Source organism: Enhydra lutris, unplaced genomic scaffold (assembly GCF_002288905.1).
Source record: "Enhydra lutris kenyoni isolate GAN:26980312 unplaced genomic scaffold, ASM228890v2 scaffoldscaffold76, whole genome shotgun sequence".
Lineage (NCBI taxonomy): Eukaryota > Metazoa > Chordata > Mammalia > Carnivora > Mustelidae > Enhydra > Enhydra lutris.
In genome coordinates this window covers 782,705-803,426 of record NW_019154160.1, presented here as the reverse complement: position 1 = coordinate 803,426, position 20,722 = coordinate 782,705, and the positions used below count along the sequence as shown (strand labels likewise).

The window sequence follows — 20,722 nt, the reverse complement described above, 5'->3', positions numbered from 1 at the left end:
AGGACCAGTACTGTCATGTGCAACTTTCGTGTCAGTTAAATATATCCATGTTTGTATTGGTCACAAAGTAAAGTTAAAGCTACTACAACAGATCATAATCAGAAGTATGAGAACACTGCTCTAGTCCATCAGCAGAAACACATAATCATTGGTGACTAATCTGCCTACATTTTAAAACAAAGGCTTCAAAGGTGTTATTACGAAGTGAACAGACTGAACAGGTTTCCACGTTTCACACGCACCATCCATAAAAAACTCTGAAACTCAATTCATGGGTTTACCACACATTTATTACCAGTACTCAGTGGGAACAAAATAATCTTCAGGTGGTTACTTCTGTTTTTTCTGTTTCTTAGCTTGTCCACTTTTCTTTTGTCCTTTCTTTTTCTTCTTAATAAGAACAGCTTTTTCTCCAATAAACAAACTTTTAGAAGGTCCGACATTTTTTGAAGCAAAATTAAGTCCCTGCTTATTAGGTTTACTGACATTCTTCAAGCCGGGATTTGAATTTGATTTTAATTTTTCTTTATTAACAGAGCGCATGACTCTGAGTTTTCTTCCCATCAATTCAGAATTATTTAATTTCAGAGCAAGATGAACAGCATCTGTATTCTGCAATAAAAATTAATATATTAATTTCGACCAGAAATTCCTCTGCAAAGGAACTACTAAAATTGTGACCTGAATGGATTAGAACAATTTTCCAGCTTGCCCATAGACTTCTATTTCCATCTCCACGAGAGCCAATCCCCTGGGTTACACCAGCTGTGCTTGAAGTGCTGTTTTCATCATGATCCTCACGAGTCTTCCCCCAGGAAGCACTCAGCTGCCATGTCACAACCTGACAGGCTTCATCTTTCTCACTGTAGAAGGGGAGCTTTGGCCAATGACCTTGGTTACATGCAATCTTTTAAACCACTGAACCCTCCCCCCACCCACCCACAGGCTCTTTCTGCAGAAGCCCCACTGTGTTAGCTAACTTGAGAGAAGGGAACAGTCTCTGAGATGTTCAACTAGACGCCTTACAGCCCTCTGTTTAGATCCCAAATTCTATTACTCTTTTATTGTAACATAAAACCACTAAATGCTAACAGTCCTGAATATTCATGAAATTTTTGTTAAGGACTTCACCACCTTATCAAGTAAGAGTAGACAGCAGAGAGACAGTAAGGTTACTCCAACACAGTCAAGACAGAAACAAAAGGCTATGCCCACCTCTGTCAAAAGCTCTCTGGTAATAAAACACAGCAAGAGTACTAAACATGGCCGCATCTCTTTGATGAGGGAGCAGAAGGCAAGCTGAGGGCAAAGCACAAGCGGACACCTAGCAACCCAACCCCCAGTATCCCCAGTAGGATGACTGTGAGATTCCTCAGGTGTTCTTGGTTGCCCTTAAACTAAGGGAACGCAACCCACGGAATGGGAGAAGATATTTGCAAATGACATCTCAGATAGAGGGCTGGTATCCAAAATCTATAAAGAACTTCTCAAACTCAACACCCAAAAACCAAATAATCCAGTCAAGAAATGGGTAGAAGACATGAACAGACACTTCTCCAAAGAAGATAAATGGCTAACAGACACATGAAAAAGTACTCAACATCACCAGTCATCAGGGAAATACAAATCAAAAGCATAATGAGATACCATCTCACACCAATTAGAATGGCAAAAATTAACAAGATAGGGAACAACAAATGTTGGCGAGGATGTGGAGAAAGGCGAACCCTCTTACACTGTTGGTGGGAATGTAAGCTGGTACAGCCACTCTGGAAAACAGTATGGAGGTTCCACAAGAGGTTAAAAATAGAGCTACCCTATAATCCAGCAACTGCACTACTGGGTATTTACCCCAAAGATACAGATGTAGTGAAAAAAAAGGGACACATGCACCCCAATGTTCAGAGCAGCAATGTCCACAATAGCCAAACAGTGGAAGGAACTGAGATGCCCTTCAATAGATGAATGGATAAGGAAGATGTGGTTCATCTACACAATGGAATATTACGCAGGCATCAGAAAGGATGAATATCCACCATTTCCATCAACGTGGACAGAACTGAAGGGGGTTAAGCTGAGTGAAATAAGTCAAGCTTGGAAGGACAATTATCATATTTCACTCATACGTGGAACATAAGGAATAGCACAGAGGACTACGGGGGAAGGGAGGAAAAACGGAATGGGAAGAAATCAGAGAGGGAGACAAACCATGAGAGCCTCTGGGCTCTGAGAAACAAAGTAAGGGTTACGGGGGGTGGGGTGGGGAATGGGGTAACAGGTCAATGGGCACGTGTTGTGATGAGCACTGGGTGTTGCACACAAATAATGAATCGTTGAACACTATATCAAAAACTAATGATGTACCATATGCTGGCTAACTGAACATAAAAAAAAAAAAAAAAACTAAGGGAAGGGGAAAACAAATGGTTAACTGAGATCACAGGATGTGAGTGTCCATCCGTTAATAAATGTTTTAGTCATTCACAAAGAGAAAGCATCCTTATCAACAGCCTAAATTCCAGAGACCCATGGATTCAGTTTCCTAGAGCCCTAACATCACCCTCCCTTCCACAGTGATATGGGAAACAGAGGCAGAAGGGAATGTAAATAAAATCAAATTTGTTTTTAACCTGCAGCCTACTGACAAATACTTGGGACAGGCAAAAGATAACATTCCTCCAGGGAACTCTCAACTACATTAATGTTAATGCCTCACTAGAGGGAAAAATAAACTTCCTTAGCTTGATAACTGCCAGGCCCACAGGATCCTGGGAGTCTTCTTTACCATAATAAAGTCCTTTTGGACACCTCCCTTTGTCCTTTCCTCCCCTAACTCCCAAGTATTTAATCAGCTACGTCTCACACTTAAAATGCAGTCCTTTCAGCCTTCCTGTCCCTTGCTTTCATAAAATCACCTTTCTGCGCCAAAGACATCTCAGGAATTCTTTCTTGGCTGTCAGCACTGCATCCCAACACCAACATTCCAAAAACTATGGGGCTCAGGCTTTTCATCTGGACTCCTAGCTTCAGAGCAAACTTGGTGAGTGCTTTCTCTTCTCTTCCTTTACTCTCATTTCAGGGGTTTTAAAGGAGTACTAATTGGAACACTTCCATGCTGATTGCTCAGGCAATCCTTTAGCCTGTGGCTACCTTACCAGGAGGAGAAAGCCCACCTTTTGGCTAGAAGTTAGTAACCTGGCGGAAACCTGATGCCTTCTCTTTATTCCTGTCCTTGTACAAAGTTGTCTGTCTCGGGGACGGGACAGCCACCTCAGTGACTAGCACGGCTGCCAATCTTAAGACCGGTGTGAGGTTTCCTCCTCATTGGTCTAAAGTGATCAGGTCCACATCTCTGGTCTAGCAGTTTCTGGCCAGGAGACCTCCACCAGGGCCATAAGAAACCAGTACCCGACTGAATTAAAACCCAACTGGGGAGGTTTCCTAGAGAAGCTGGCTGTAAAGACTACGTGTGTTGGAATGTCACTTAGATCATGATCGATGTCAGTCTTTCCTGTTCTGTCACTGTCCTCTACTAACTACTTAAATCATAAAATTGGGTAATTTCCCCTTGTAAAATTGGTTTTCTAGTGTTTTCCATGGGTCAGAAACAGCGGGTTCTTCATGGCCTTCACGGCAAGGCAAACTCGGTCCATACACCAGGCCTAGGATGCATCTGGTCACGTTTTGCGACCGATAAGGCAGAATAGTGATCAATAGCGATTTTCATTTGAGGGACACCTTTGGTAGCTTTGACACCTGGAACCTCTGACACACCCTGTGCGGGCTGCCACCTGGGAGCCAGCTGAGGTAGGGGGCGGGTTTGCAAGTTGTCTGTGCTTTGTCTTCCACTTGCCTTCTACTCCCTGATCATCTTGACCTAGTCAGTAATAGCCTGTTGAGAATCTACCCTAAAGAAATAATCAAAATTTGCCAGCAAATATTTGAAGGAAAAAAACAACCACTCCAATTTCACTATTACAGGGAAAAGGGAGAATGCTGCAAATTTCCAACATCAAGGAAAAGACTATAAATTATTTTACATCACTCGATGGAACGTACTCACACAATAGAAAACAACACAAAGCAGGTTGCAAAATGTGCTATGTGTTCACAGATACAAGTTCAACTATATATAAGACACAGAACCTGAAAGGAAACGTATTAATGTGTGCTTGTAGAGGGAAGAAAAACTTAAGTGCCATAAGGTAGTATGTATATTCTAATAATAATAGGCATGAAACACTGGATAATAGCTAAACAGAACCAACTTTGTATAAACACTAAAATTTCCTTCTACCTGCATGAACTGTCAATTCTTGGAAGGAATGTCCTTCCAAGACATTCCTTAATGTCTTAATGTCCAATAGCGAAAACATTATTTAATAACATTACTATGGAGAAAAAGGGAACTAGCAAGGCTTTTGGGGAGGTGCAACCATAGGAACAATTCTCTATTACGGCAGGTATGAGTTCAGGTTTCTGAAGATGGAATCTGAAGGTGATGGTGACCGTTATGTCTGAGTGATGAAAGAGCAGTGACAGCCTGTCCAGCACATTTCAGAGGACAGTGACAGAGCACTAGACTCCCATACCTCAAAGAGCACATAGCCGAACCCTCTGCCGACTCCAGTAACTCGGTCTCTCACAATCCTCACGGCTACAATACTCCCACAATCCAGAAAGTGTTCCTCAACTGCAGATTCTTCAATTTCTAAAAACAAATTCAACCAAAGTGCAAGTAAGGACAGGATCGCCTTAGAAAAAGCTGGAGATGCTAAATAATATAGCAAGTTAATATAATATAGCTGATAGAGCAAGCCCCATGAAAATCAGTCAAGTTAACATTCTACGTTTTTTCAAGTTACTCTTAAAACATTAAGTCTACTCTATTATTTTAATGATAAATGGGTACTTTTATTGGTTTAAACAAACTTACTGTATGGGAGATTCCCCACAAACACTGATCTCTTGTCTCTCTGAAACATAAAGAGGGTTGATAAAAATCACTGGAGGAGAAAATGGAAGTCATCCTAAAATTCTTTTTTTTTTTTTTTAAAGATTTTATTTATTTATTTGACAGACAGAGACCACAAGTAGGCAGAGAGGCAGGCAGAGAGAGACGGAGAAGCAGGCTCCCCGCTGAGCAGAGAGCCCGATGCGGGGCTCAATCCCAGGACCCTGGGATCATGACCTGAGCCGAAGGCAGAGGCTTTAACCCACTGAGCCACCCAGGTGCCCCCTAAAATTCACTTTTGCCTCACCCCACCTATCTGACTGGTCTCCATCTCCTGATTTAACCACACACCAGTCCCGTTTGATTGTTTCTTCCGTCTTCCTGCCCTAAAGTGAGCGAGCATTGGAGGAAGGAGCTTTCTGTTCACACTTTGCACTGACACGTGGCAGTGCTCACGAAGGGCATGCTAGACTGGCCAGCTCTCTCCGTGCTGGGCCAGACAGCAAGTATGTTGGGCTTTGCCAGCCATGTGGTCTCTGTTGTAACTCTCCCCTCTGCCTGTCACAGCACATTAACACATAACCTGATGGATACGGTTGTGTGCTAATAAGACTTTATTTAAATTAACACAGGCTGGGCGCCTGGGTGCCTCAGTCGTTAAAGCGTCTGCCTTTAGCTCAGGTCATGATCCCAAGATCCTGGGATCAAGCCCAGCATCAGCATCAGCATCAGCATGGAGCTCCCTGCTCAGCAGGAAGCCTGCTTCTCCCTCTCCCACTCCCCATGCTTGTGTTCCCTCTCTCTCTGTGTCTCTCTCCCTCGGTCAAACAAACAAATAACACAGGCGTTAGATGGATCTGGCCCTCAGGATGGGTCAAGGATCAAAGCCAGAGAGGTCTACCAGGCCTTGGTCATTTGTCAGCTAAGTCACTGACACCCAACTCTGATTCTGTGCTGAGCTCTTATAACGCAGCCTTCATTCACTGTGAGAGACCTTTGTAAATTGCAAATCTCCTGCATTTCAACCTGTGGGACTGCTCCTGGACAAAATCCAGACTCCTCAGCATGGCGGACCACAGTCCTCATGATCTGGCCCCTCCTATTTCTCTAGTAGCAACTCTTACTGCCGCTTCTCCTCACACTCTATTGCTAATAACTGTATCAAGCTCTTGCCATTCCTGAAGCAAATTAAGTTTCGGCCCCCACCACATCTACTGTTTAAAATTTCTTGGGCCTAGGTAACACTGACTCATCTTTCAAGTCTGACAGAGCACCTGTTCTCCTGAAGCCTTCCTTTGTACCTTCTTGCTGGCACCTTCCCAAGTCAAGCGTCCCATTCCTAAGCTGACAAAGCATCTTGTGTATTTATCATAAAACAGCCCATCTGTTTGTCTTCACCTCCAACCGTGAACTTCTAAAGGACTGAGACTATATATATGCATCAGCCCTGCATGCCTGACACCGGGTAGAGACTCAAAAACAGTTTAAGGAGCAGTTGAACTTTCTTGATCTCAGTAGGTGAAATAGAGTGCTGGCCCTGATGGTCTCCAATCCCTTGCAGGCTACCTCTCTCTGATTACTTGATCTGGGGGTAGGGGGGCAGGGAGAACCGTGCTCTCAGAAGCTGTTGACTGAGGTCCCTGTGCCACTCTGGGCCCCAACGCTGTGACCACACAGGGCAAAAGTGTTTCCCTCTCGGCTTCCCTCACACTCACCGCTGATTCCACTCCTCTCTTAGCAAAAGCTCAGAAGAAAGCATTTCTCCCTCTGAGACTCTAGTGAAGTTCTTTAAACAACTCCAGTACCACTTACAGATGAAGTCTCGGATGCAAGGTCAACTCTAATCCGAAATCCATCTGCGATTAGGGCACCATTTCTGCATTACAAATATGAAGGGGGAAGATGGCCGTTAAAAACGAGCACAACTACGAACTGTAATATTCACTCTAAAGTCAAACCAAAGAATAAAGCACGTGTGCTCAGACATACTCAAACACAATCATTCTACTTAAATCTCAAAGAAGTGAAGTTACCTTTTCAATGCTTTTGTAGCAGCGCTCTCGTCCTTAAACACTACATAAGCATTAATATTTTTCTGATCAGGATGAATTTTACGTCTGCACAACAAAAAAAGACAATATGAAATCTGTTAATCTCAAAGTCACTAAAACAATACAGCTTGTTTCCTACTCACTCTCAATCAACACATACGACAAGAATTCCAGGGGAAGTTTTATATCTTTTAATAAATCTTTGATAACAACTCAAAAAATAACACACAACTTTATACATGTCACCTGTGCCTTATTCGTCATTGATCACTGTGAGAGAGTGAGCAGGCCCCCGTGCCATGCTATAAAGCTAGGAATGAGAATCTTAGATGCAGCTCTATACCTAACACACATGTAAACAGATGTGACAGCTAACTTGATCTGTCCTTTTTACGGCAAAATGGAAACTACACAAATGTGTACAGCTTAGAGAAATATTAAAGATCAATATCCTTGTGGCCATTGCCCACCCCAAAGCCTCTGTCTGTGCCTCCCCTCCTTCTAAGGTAACTACCACCCCAACTCTTACAGAAACCATTTCCTTGTGTGGCTACATAGTTTTACCATTCAAGTATGTATTCCTTTATTTTATTTTATTTTGTTTTGTTTTATTTTATTTATTTATTTTTAAAAGATTTTATTTATTTATTTGACAGAGAAAGAGATCACAAGTAGGCAGAGAGGAAGGCAGAGAGAGAGGGGGAAGCAGAGTCCCTGCTGAGCAGAGAGCCCGATGAGGGGCTCGATCCCAGTACCCTGAGACCATGACCTGAGCCGAAGGCAGAGGCTTAACCACTGAGCCACCCAGGTGCCCCACTTCATTTTATTTTTTTATTTGAGAGAGAATGAGCGAGCAAGAGGAGCAGGGGGAGGGGGAGAAGGAGAAAGGCAGACTCCCCACTGAGTGGGGAGCCAAATGTGGGGCTCGATCCCAGGGCCCAGAGATCATGACCTGAGCCAAATCTAAGAGTCACTCAACCAGCTGGGCCACCTAGGTGCCCCTGTGGGGTTCTCCTTTTCTCTCTCTACCTTACTGTTCAACCTATCAAATTTTCCAGCCTGGATTTTGTTGAGTGCAAGCCCACAGTATAGTTTAATGTGTACCTCTGTCCTCCCTATTTCCTGGCAAACTGGCAGTCAGATCCAGAGGTTTGATGGGACTCAGACTGGACCCCTTTGTCCGGACTGGAGGTAGTGCTATGTTCTTTCAACGGGAAGCATGCTGTGACTGATTTTTACTCTTCTGTAATGACAGCAGCTATAGCTGCTCCGTGCCTACACCCACTAATTCACTAGGTTTGCAGAAAGGTCACATAACTTAGATGTGAACAATCAGCAAAAAGAGCCTAGTAATGATCACTGATTCTCTCTGAAGCCATGGACCTACTGTCTTTGAAGTAGCAAAAATGCTAATAAACAAATGAGTACCATCAAAAAAGGTACTGGGAAACGTCAGGGCATTTCTCCTGGCATTCTGTAATAATACGCTACACTGAGAGTTTTATATTGATGAAACCAGCTACAGTTTGCTGAATGCTTCATACCAGGAACCATGTTAGACATTTTATGTATTTCATTTAAGCTCATATCTCTGACATGGGTGTTACTTTTCTGATATTATGTATAAGAAAGCTGAGACTCAGAGAAGTGCCATGATCACAAGGCAAGGAGTGGCCAGCCTAGGACTTAAAACAAATCTAGCTGACTCAGAGAGCTCTTCCTTCAGTCCTGCAACACTGGTAACATCCTAATCAGCATGTCCTAGGGCAATCCTAGTGTTGTAATGTTTGCATCCTCCCCAAATTTGTAATGTTGAAATCTATTTAATGCCTAATGTGATGGTAACAGAAGGTGACGCCTTTGGGCGTTGCTGAGGTCATGGGGGTGGAGTTCTCATGAACAGGACAAGGGCTCTTAAAAAAGAGACCCCACAGAGCTCTTAGCTCCTTTTTTATCTTACAGCTTAACATTTTTATCTTACAGCACAAAATGTGAGGCACAGTGAGAAGGCACTGGCTACGAGTCAGGAAGCTGACCCTCACCAGAATGCAACCATGCTAGCATCCGATTCTCTGACTTGCCAGCCTCTGAAACTGGGAGAAGGAAATTTCTTTTGTCTGTAAAGCCATTCAGTCTGTGCCATTTTGTTATCGCAGCCTCCACGGACTAGGACAAACCCCAAGACAACCTAAATGGAAAATGACTTTAAAACTCTTAATTGTACTGTTACTTCATGATAAAAGACCCTTTCTTGGCACAGGGAATGAAGAGGGCCAAGAATGAAATACTGCTCCTTTCTATGTGGCAAGAACATGTTTTGTATCAAGGCTGATGATTTAAAAACACTAATGACATTCAGAGTTCTACTTCTACCTAGAAGGTAGAAAGCCAGGAATAGCATCATTCCCACCCTAACAGTAAGAAGCCAGACATCCTACGACATTGTGACTTCTGTTGAAATCATCAGAGCTGAAGACAAAGGGAAACCAAGCAGCTTGAAAGCTAAGCAAAGACAGGCCCATCAGAGGAGAGAGGAGGCAGCTCTGGCTCACAGGACAGGTGCCAGACAAGCCAACTGGACCGATTTCAGCTAGGATTTAATAAATTGCTAAAGCATAGTGTGGGTTGGGCCTGAAATGAATCTCTTGGATGCTGCCAACCCAGGGATGCACACCCACTAGCAGTCTCTGCTCCACTCACCTCTGCTGGTGTCCCCGGGAATGACTGAGGGCAGGCGAGAGCCCAAAACAACCACGGGGTGTGGGCTACAGAAGAGAAGAGCCAAGGCTCCCGTGGAAAGGGCACAAAGCCCCACCTCAATTCTCCCTGTGGAGAGGGCGAAGCTGCTGGGGCAGAGGCAGCAAACTCTGTTACCCCCAGAGTACCTACTGCAGGGCAAAGAGTGGGAAATGTTCTCCAGCACAAGACCCACCAAAGGCACAAGACAGTGGGGCTGCCACAGGAGGGAAGGCCAGCTGGGTGTGCACAGATACACAGACATGGTCTGCCTGCATTTGAGGCTGAACCAGGACAACAGAGAACCCCGCTACCCCCGACCAGACGACCCAAAAACCGCACTCTCTGCATTGGATCTTCAGTAAAATTTAAAACTTTTGCTCTTCAAAAGACACCCTTAAATAAGTTAACCACAGGCTAGGACAAAATATCCAAAACATATACACATCAGAAAAAGGTCTTACATCCACAATAAAGAGCTCTATACAAGTCAGGGCACCTGGGTGGTTCAGTCGGTTAAGTGTCTTGATCTCCCATCAGGTCATGATCTCAGGGTTGTGAGACTGAGCCCTGTACTGGGCTCCACACATGGAGCCTACTTAAGATTCTCTCTCCCTCTCCCCCTCCCCACTCTCTTGAAGAAAAAAAAACAAAAAATTAAAAAAATTAAAAAAATTAAAAAGACAAGCTGCCAGAAAATGGGTAAAATTTTTGAACTGACATTTCTCCAAAGACTAGATACAAACAGCCAATAAGCCCAAGAAAAGACACTCAGTATCTTTAGTCATCAGCAAAACAGAAATTAAAACCACATGACAAACCTTCTGAATGGCTAAAATTCAATGACTGACAACAAGTGTTGCTGAGGATGTGAAGCAACTGGAGTTCTCACACAGCTGGTAGAATGTGAAACGATGTGACCACTTTGGATATTAATCTGGCAGCTTCTGAGAAAAGCGACATATACCTACCACAAGACCCAGCAATCCCACGCCTCCAGATACTTTAGGAAGAAAAATAATTTGTACACCAATGTTGTTAGAACCTTTATTCATGACAGCCCCAAACTGGAAATAACCTGAATATTCATCAAACTGGTCAGTGGATGAACACCTTTTGGCACAGCCACACCATGGAATACTACTGGGCAATTAAAAAGAAAAAAAAAAAAAGAACGAGCCACTGAACATCCAACAGTAGGAGCGAATCTCCAAATCATCATACTGAGCAAAAGAAGTAGGTAAGAGTACCTCCTGCATCATGAGTCCATTTACATAAAATTCTAGAAAATGCAAACTAACAACAGAGACAGGGAGGGGGTCAGTGGTTGCTTGGGGATGGGTGGGGGTGATGATATGCAGAGTGATGAAGTAGTCAGTATCTTGGGCATGGCAATCACTTCATGAGCACATACATACGCTTAACCCACAGAATTATAGATTTCAAACACATGCAGTTTATTGAAGGTTAAGTTATATCTTAATGAAGTAGAAACACAGCTAAAAGAATGGACTATATGAAAAGCAAAGTATGTTTTACATGGCAAAAATCCTCCAAGCAAAAGAGCAACGGAAAATATTTCTTAATTCAAATCACTAAAGGCTAATTTCCTCAACATTCCACATCAATGAGAAACAATTCAACAACAAAAAAAATGGGCAAATGATAGTAATAATTTAGATAAAAGGACACACAAAAGACTCCTGAATATATGAAAAGATGCCTGCTCATAAGTGAAATGCAAATTACAAGTATCACTTTTCAACTATCATTGAAAAGCTCAAAAACATACATTTGTAAAGGTACAGAAATACACATAGGTTACCATCTCTGAGATAGCAGTCAAAATGACAAATGCAAATACCCTTTTGGCCAAACAATTCCACTACTAGAAGTTTATCCTAGAGATAATTCTAGCATGTACAAAATCACATGCAAACAAGGTTATTCACTCAAGCATTATCTGTAATGGCCACAAGACCGAAAAACACCTCAACACCCACGAGAGGAGAGTTTGTTGACACAAGTTATCATATACCTTACAGAATACAGAGTAGCTCTGAAAAATAGGGAAGCAATTTTTACACTGATAAACTGATCTTCAGTTTACAGTAAGTGGAGAAAAGGAAATGTGGAGTACCCATACTGAATACTACTGTGTCAAAAGTTATGTGTGTGGGGAAGAACGTATATGTGTACCAACTTATAAATGCATAAAACTTCTCTAGGAGGTTATACAAAAAAGTAAAAATAACAGCTGCCCGAGGCAGGAAATTGGCATAGGGAAAAGGTCTAGGAGAGAAACTTTTCACTGCATGTACTTTTTTATTTGTTTTTCAAAATAGGCTCCATACTCAGCATAGAATCCAACGCAGTACTTGCACTCACAAGCCTGAGATCAAGAGTCGGACCCTTAACTGAAAGGTTAAGGTGCCATGAGAGTCTATTATTTAGACTCTCATGGCACCATGAAAATCTATTATTTAATACAACTATATCTATAGATGTAATCTTTATACTTATTAATATATCTATATCTAATATATACAACTCTGCTTGTAAAATCTACTATTTCATGTCCTTAGGAAAAAAACACCAACATTAGAGATTAATAGGAAACCCTGCACAGAACTGAAGGCAAATGAGAAATAAAGGTTGAATACTTTGAACTTGCATGTTATAATTCAATTACATTTAAATTTTTAAGATTAATGAGAAATAACGGAGTAGTAAGGAAACTTGAATGTCTTATCCTTGGCATCAGGTAGATAGGAGGGTAGGGGAAAATCCCCTGAGAATATGAACCACAAGCCACACTACGAGCATGGTCCCCAAACCCTCAGAGAGCTTGAAGTGGTCTTGGGCTGGCAGTACCCCTAGGTGACTGACAGATACAAACATTCTCTTTGGGAAAACCTGACCAACCAACAGCAACTATGGGGCATTCCTGATTTTCAGATGCACCCTGCTTCAAAATGTTAAGATATGGGAAAATGTGTGCCTTAGAATTGACAAAATACAGTATTTATGATTTACACTGGAATAGCTAGGCACAAAACTTTCTTATTCTCTTCCAAACACTATGCTTGATTAAATGTCCTTGAAATTTCTCATGGCACATTTTTCTAATAAGTTGTTTTATAATACTTTCTGTCACTCTACCATTTCTGTTAAGGCTTAAAGACAAACACCTGAAAAGTTTATATGCTATTACAAACATAAGAAAATGGTCCAGTACAATGTCTTACCCAAATATAAAAACCCATGAAAACATGATCTCAACTTTTAACCAAAATTTAAGAGAGTTTAAAACTACTCCCTTTTTGTAATTATAAACTTACTTTATTGCTGCCAACTTTTTGGACAAAGTTCCCTCCGCTGGAATCTTTTAAAAGAGAAAAAAAAAAGAGTATTAAGGAAAATTCATTATTTGAAATATTACTTCAAATTAATTATATTTTAATTCATTGAATTCTAAATATCTTATTCTGATGTGATGTGATTAAAAACATTCAAGGGAAATACTGCATCCTCTCCTAACGTTATATGAACGAGACCTGGTGGCTTAAGACAAAATCTTCCAGTGATATAGGACCATATTCAGTTTTCATAGTCATTAACCCTCCATCTAGATGGAAGTAAACATAATGTGCCCTCCGACTATGTCAGATGATTCAAGGAGTCTCTGGTCATGAGGGAGCACTGAAGTTGAAAATGCGTATGAAAATATAAGGAAAACATTTATAAAATAAGTTGGAAAAAGGCAACATTTCTAAATTAATATTTTATGATAAATTCTACAGGATTTTAAATATACTGAACTAAATTGGTAAATAATGTAAAGACATACTATTTCATCCATATGCTAAGAGTTGATAATATGCTATATGCCAGCTGGCAACAAAACAAACAAAAAAACACCACCAACAACATGGTATCTTTAATTGGCCAAATAGCGGAAACCCCCTTTACATTCAAGCTCACTTATCTTCAGACATACACAGCATTCCTTTAGTACTACCTAACAGTGAAGGAAAAACCTGACCAGGGTTTTTCCCTGACAACTTTATGGAAGAGATGGAAATTCAAGTCAACAACTCTGTCAGTGATGTTCTGGAAACAAAAGTCAAATATCCACCCTCCAACAACGGTATCATTTCACTATGTGAACTCATTAAATTATGAAAAGTCCAAGTGTCAATACTATATACCAAGAACACCACTTCTCTTGGGCTAGATTTGAACCTATTGATTCAAAAGGCTGTGTTTCTCCATCTCACTAATACCAACATGTTAATAAGTCTGACTTAAATGCAATACATTTTAAGATTTGCAACTTCAAGGTGGGGAGAACACATACCAGAGAACGAAATCGTACAGATTCTATTTGTCCATATTCTCTGAAAAATGACTTCAGCTTCTAAAACAAAAAAGTATACATATACTTTAGTTTACTTTCAGAACATCAAATAAGTGTTATAAAAAGGATTAAGTAATCTGATAATTATCTGATAATCTTTTACTGCCAGGTTTTATTTTAAGAATATTTCAAGAATGAATGACTATTCAGTTGGAAGACAAAAAAATTCTGAAATTTATACATATGCACATGTGTATACATATATATATTCATAAAAACACAACTCAAGTTCTTGTTACTACCCATGAGGTACACAACACTTTTCTCCTTCAATCTTTACCACATATAAACTATAAAAGTAAAGGGGTTTATTTTGGGTTTAGTGAACCCCACACAATGGAAGAAACTTAGGATGTATTCATTCATTTACACAACATTCATTGAACCTCTTGCTATACACTAGGCACAATTTCAGGTTTATATTCTAGTTACATGTAACAGAAGAGACAGTTGGAAGAAAGAAAAAAAACTGGGATAGAAGGCCACCACAACACATCAAGTAAGATTTACAAAAGATTGAATCAGGGCAGTGACTATGAAAAAGGAAAGGAGAGGGTGTATACTGGAATCAATCCATAGAATGATGAATGTAGTCATTTTAATGAAGTTAAATGTTAGTAATTATTAATTATGCACTTATTCAATAAAGGAAGAGTATCAGTAAAGAGTAAACAAAGTTTGATTAATGTCTCTGAATCTTTACAACATGCAGGTTACACACTTACCTTCTTGTTACATGTGACAGGCAAATTCCCAACAAACACAGTTCTCTCATTCTTTAATCTCTCCTCCTCTTGGTTAATTTCAATTTTCTTCCTTTGATTTACAACTGTGTGATCTACATCATCAAGTACTTTTTTATCTGCTACTTTAATACCAGATTGAGAATTACTCTTTTTTTGTTCCTGTTTTTGATGAATTTCTTCTTCTAAATCAGCACTTGCTAGAGCATTTTCCCTTCACGAGGCAAAAAAAAAAAGGGGGGGGGCAAAAAGAAGAAATAAGAGTCACGACGTCAGGTGTAATATTTGACAAAGCACAGGAATCAGAAATATTTCCCAGGGCACCTGGGTGGCTCAGTGGGTTAGGGCCTCTGCCTTCGGCTCAGGTTATGATCTCAGGGTCCTGGGATGGAGCCCTGCATTGGGCTCTCTGCTCAGCAGGGAGCCTGCTTCCCTTACTCTCTCTCTGCCTGCCTCTCTGCCTACTTGTGATCTCTGTCAAATAAATAAATAAAATCTTAAAAAAAAAATTAAAAAAAAGAAATTCCCACCTACTTCTGGCTTTCCCAAATATAAATGTATGACTCATAAATAAATTTAAATTTAAAAAGCAGCATTATCAAAAAGTGACTGGTATCTTCAGAAAACTCAAGATTAGAAAAAAATGAAGCTCGATTTTTTAAAGATATGTTAAAACTGCCAGGTAACAGCAGAGCAACCAAACTTCATTTCAACAAAAGTTGGTTCATTTAAAGCTCTTGGAGATTTAGTTTATGCTCTATGAATGCCTAGTTTCATTCTTGGCTCTAGAACTCTAGGGGAACTGCTGCATTCCTGGTGGGGTCTATAAAGGTTAATATGGGCTGCAAAATACTTTATAAAAAGCAATCTGGTCAACTCACAACCTAGTCAAACCAGACTTCCTATTTATAATAGTTCTGTAATAGCTAAAGGACTACTTGTTAAAAGTACATTCTAAGATGGTGCATGTGGATAAGTGAGATCTGAGCATCTCTCCTAACAGAGAACAGGACCAGGATCTTCTTTTTTTTTTTTTTTATTATTTTTTTCCTTAAAGATTTTATTTATTTATTTGACAGACAGAGATTAGAAGTAGGCAGGCACCCCCAGGATCTTCATTTTTTTTGTTTGTTTTTAGTAATCACTACACCCAGCATAGGGCTCAAACTCACGACCCCCTGAAATCAATAGTCACATGCTCTTCCAACCAAGCCAGCCAGGTGTCCCTGGGGGCTAAACTGGATAAGTGAGATCAATAAGGAGACAGTTGTAATTGAATGTATCTGAGAAGACAGCAGACCAACTAGAGAAAGGAAGAGATTTAAATTAAAAGCATCATCAGGACTTAGCAGCTGATCAGATGTGTAGGGAAGAGAGAGTATAAGATGACTCCCAAGTCACTGGCTTTGGCAACTGAAAAGCTGGTGGTACCACTCATGGAGAGAACAGGTCTGATGAAGTATTCTGAACTTGAGGTGCAGCTGACTCTTGAACAATCTGTGTCTGAATTCCACTTACAAGTGCCTTTTTTTCTAATAAATACAGTACAGTTCTATAAATGTATTTTCTCTTCCTTAGGATTTTCTCATTAACACTTTTTCTCTAGTTTATTTTTTTTAAAGATTTTATTTATTTATTTGACAGAGAGATATCATAAGTAGTCAGAGAGGCAGGCAGAGAGAGAGAGGAGGAAGGAGGCTCCCTGCTGAGCAGAGAGCCCGATGTGGTACTCAATCCCAGGACCCTGAGATCATGACCTGAGCGGAAGGCAGAGGCTTAACCCACTGAGCCACCCTGGTGCCCTCTAGTTTACTTTATTATAAGAATATATACTATATATAACATAAAATACTTGTTTAACAACGGTTTATAGTACTGGTAAGGCTTCTAGTCAACAGTAGGCTCTTAGCAGTTAAGTTCTGGGGGAATCAGAGTTCTATGTGGATTTTTTACTGTGTGGAGGTCAGTGCCCCTAACCATTCCACTGTTCAAAGATCAACTGTATATAGAGGAAGATACAGGTGCAAATCCAGCAGGCAAACAGATCAGGAGAGAAGTGAGAACGATGCAGCCATGGGAATAAAAGAGATCGCTCAGAATGAATGGTAGAGAGAGAAAAAGCCAGAGCAGGTGACCAAATGGAATCCTGAGGAAAATCAACACTTACAGGGCAGTCAAAAGAAAAGGTACCCACAATAACACTGAGAAGGAATGGACAAAAAAAGAGAATCAGAAGAGATTGCTATCAAAAAATCTAACAGCTGCAGAAAGAAAAGCAGCCGTGTGAAATGCAAGCGAGGACTCGAGACAAAGGCTTACTGTCTATTAAATATGGCAACTAGGTCAGGATGGCTCCACTGAGCACTGTTTCAGAAGTTTGATCAGATCATAGAAAAACAAACACAACAAGATGGGATCGGGAGGGAGACAAACCATAAGAGACTCTTAATGTCACAAAACAAACGGGGTGACTGGGGGGAGGAGGTAGGGAGAGGATGGTGGGGTTATGGACATTGGGGAGGGTATGTGATATGGTGTGTGCTGTGAAGAGTGTAAGCCTGGCAATTCACAGACCTGTACCCTGGGGCTAATAATACATTATATGTTTATAAAAAAATTTTAAAAATAAAAATAAATAAAAATAAAAATAAACCACAACAAGCAAACAATCAGACTACAAGTTCATGGAAGATAAAACAGATCCAGAAAAGGAAGAGAACACAAGTATCACATTTTTCTGAAAGCTTGACTATGAAGAGAAAGACCGAGGGAATTATAGGTAGCAAACGGGGAAGCAGGACTATAGACAGGGTTTGGTTTTGTTGGATTTCTCTTTTTAGGATGAGAATCTTGAGCACATTTGTATGGTAGACAGAGAAAAGACACAGGAAAAAGAAGAAAATGCATATACCTGATGGCACAATCCTTAAGGAGGCAGAAGAGGTCTGTGCTATTATACACATCACAGGTTACTGAATTAATCTTGGACAAAGAGGAAGACACCCTTCTCTAAGAGAAAGGGAAAGAAATTAAGGATGTGCATAAAAAGTAGTGGTTAGTAACTGTTAGCATTAATAGCTCTCTGACTAGGTAACATCACCTGGGGAGAGAGAAACAAGAAATAAGGGGTTTGAAGAGAGTGGCTTCATGAGGAAAGTTACCCGGGAACGTTGTGATGTTACTGCAATTTGGATCTTTTTTCTTTTTAAATTATTTTTATTAACATAGAATGTATATTTGCCCCAGGGGTACAGGTCTGTGAGTCATCAGGTTTACACACTTCACAGCACTCACCATAGCACATGCCCTCCCCAATGTCCATAACCTCACCACCCTCTCCCTCCCTCCCTCCCCCAGGCAACCCTCAATTTGTTTCCAGAGATTAAGAGTCTCCTATGGTTTGTCTCCTTCCCGATCCGATCTTGTTTCATTTCGCTATTTGGATCTTGATCAAATAAACTGTAAAGAAAACTTTTTTAAGCTAATGGCAGAAATCTGATCTCCGACTTAGTAAGTTTAAGAAAACAAAACTCACCTTCTTCACGGCTGAAATATTTACAGATTCAGATTACAGATCTCAGATTTGCTTCCACTTAGCGCGGGAGCGATGAACGGGGTAAAGATGAAACAAAACTGGCCAAGTGTGAGTAACAGCTGATGCTGGGTATATGAGGTCCCCCTCATCCTTTTAAAGTTTTGGAATGTACATGAAATTTCCCATAATAAAGCTTTTAAGTTTTGGTAAAAATGAGAACTATGAAATGAGGAAAAAATGAGTATCGCAAGTCCAAGAAGCCTAATTCCTCTACCGTCTAACTTAACGTCAACTAAGAGGATTGTACTAACCTGCTGGCCACCCTTTTGTCTGCGTCAGAAAGTTTCTTCTTCGCTTTCATGTTGTTTGAAAGTCCTTCCAAGAGTGGTCTCTGAATTCGGGATGTTCTTTCTTCCTCCTCATCCCGTTTCCTTTTTCCGGTGTTCTCCTTTCAAAATTGAAGTTACGTTTGACCCCTCATCTTTTTCAATCATTTAGGAGTCTTTCTAAATTAGCAGGTTTTCTTTCCCACTGGATGTCCAGCAAGGAAACGTGACTTCACACTAACCCTACCTGCCCCGCCCTCGAAGCCAGGCCCAGCGAGGCAGAGAGAACGCGGGGACTCACTTTAGGCACCGGCACGTACACGGGCTGCAGCGGAGGTTCCGAGGAGCTGAAGAGGGACGCCAGCCGAGCGGCGCGGTCTCTGGAGGGCCGCTGGCCCTGGAACAAGCTGCCGGAGACTTGTCCAACCACATAGTCTTCTGTCAGATTCCCGCTGACGCCACCGTCCGGGTGGTCCCTAGACACCGACGTCACAAGCTCAACTGCGCCGCGCCGCGCCCCACCGTTTCGCCCACCCGAGCTCCCAAACGCCCATCTTCGCCCAGGCAGCCGTGCGACGCGCCACTCACCCTTCCACCGCACCTGCCTTTTTCCTCTGTTTATTCTTCCCTTCCATGGGCATGGTCACCCCAAGGTTTCCTGGACAGCAGCCTTCGCGCGCGCTCGCACTGCGGGCTCCCGGCCACTTCCGCTCCCGGGCCACGCCCCTTCCGCTCCAGGCCGCGTGGGAGCCGGAGACACCCGCCCGCTGGGGCAGGGCTTCCGGCACCCGGTTGGATCTCTTCAGGTCTGCGAGGTTTCCTCGGAGTGAAGGAGTCTTCGGGAGTCCTGAGACCTGAAGTATAAATAACCACCAGCCAGGCGGGGTGTGGGGCTTCAGTTCAAGCGGTCGGAACACACGGTCGAAAACCCCCGAGTCGCTGACGAAGAGGGAGAGGGGTTTACCAAGAACGGCGGTTACAGGGATGTCGGCTACGGAACATTAACAATTAGTGAATCGGCGTCAGGCGTTCGTGGGTATTCTTTGCTTGGCTCTGGCAATTTTTTTGAAATTTGACACATTTCAAAGTTAAGTTTAAAGCAGTGGACGCCCCAGCCCTATCCTGCTCTGCCTTATTCTACCAGATCCTTGGCGCTCCGAACTCCTGCTATTTTCTCAGCCTAACTTCCAGACTCCTCTCCCTCCAAACCGGCACATTATACCCTTTTTAATTTCTTGTTATTCCTTCACCCAAAATTATGTCTTTACTCATCTTCATCTGCAAAATCCTGTCCATTCTTCAAGGCCCAGCTGAGATCTCACTTACGAAAAGTTCTTAGCTATTTGCAATAGATTTTTTCCAACCCTTCATCAAACCCTCTCTAGATGTCTGGGAATGGGTGTCTTACTTATCCCATTTTGTACCCCTATTTGCTGTACCTAGTGAACATAGGTAAACTGATTTTTAGGTAACAAAAGATAAATACTAGATTATAATTAGATAATTGAATCCAGAACTTTGGTGGTTAAATCGGATTGAATTTTGACTCTGAGTATAGACCTGCTTTCTGAAAGCTCTTAACAGAAGTCATTGAGAATATAACTTACCTTACATAAAACACATCAGAAAAATGGTGAAAAAAAAATATTCATCTGCTTGGCCATGGTTTTGTTTTCCTTTTTTTTTTTTTTCTTAAAGATTTTATTTAGTTATTTGACAGAGATCACAAGTAGGCAGAGAGGCAGGCAGAGAGACAGAGGAAGGGAAGCAGGCTCTCTGCTGAGCAGAGAGCCCGATGTGGGGCTCCATCCTAGGACCCTGAGACCATGACCTGAGCCGAAGGCAGAGGCTTAACCCACTGAGCCACCCAGGCGCCCCATGGTTTTGTTTTCTGAGTTTGAATTAGGTTTCCCCTAATTTTGACCTTGCAGTATTTCACAAAAGATGGGACAAATCG

The 20,722-nt window shown here is 41.6% G+C and overlaps 1 protein-coding gene across 1 annotated transcript; it reads right to left on the bottom strand.

Moving 5' to 3' along the window:
• Nucleotides 1-271: 271 nt before the first annotated feature.
• Nucleotides 272-19,700, bottom strand: LOC111160526 (RNA binding motif protein 34). The gene is made up of 11 exons (XM_022523687.1): nt 19,354-19,700; nt 19,067-19,241; nt 18,751-18,887; nt 14,887-15,118; nt 14,102-14,161; nt 13,083-13,126; nt 6,988-7,071; nt 6,767-6,830; nt 4,937-4,976; nt 4,593-4,711; nt 272-612 (listed from the first exon to the last, which is right to left on the bottom strand). The coding sequence occupies exons 1-11, from the start codon at nt 19,404-19,406 to the stop codon at nt 331-333; spliced, it is 1,290 nt and encodes a 429-aa protein (XP_022379395.1). The 5' UTR covers nt 19,407-19,700; the 3' UTR covers nt 272-330.
• Nucleotides 19,701-20,722: the final 1,022 nt, after the last annotated feature.

What these genes read in the sequence shown, in the direction of transcription:
- LOC111160526 (XM_022523687.1), bottom strand. Translation starts at nt 19,406, where the DNA reads ATGCCCATGGAAGGGAAGAATAAACAGAGGAAAAAGGCAGGTGCGGTG. An exon ending in GACAAAAGGGTGGCCAGCAG is followed by an intron (nt 15,119 to 18,750) that starts GTTAGTACAATC and finishes TGCCTCGTGAAG; the next exon opens with GGAAAATGCTCTAGCAAGTG. An exon ending in CTGTACGATTTCGTTCTCTG is followed by an intron (nt 13,127 to 14,101) that starts GTATGTGTTCTC and finishes CTCTTTTAAAAG; the next exon opens with ATTCCAGCGGAGGGAACTTT.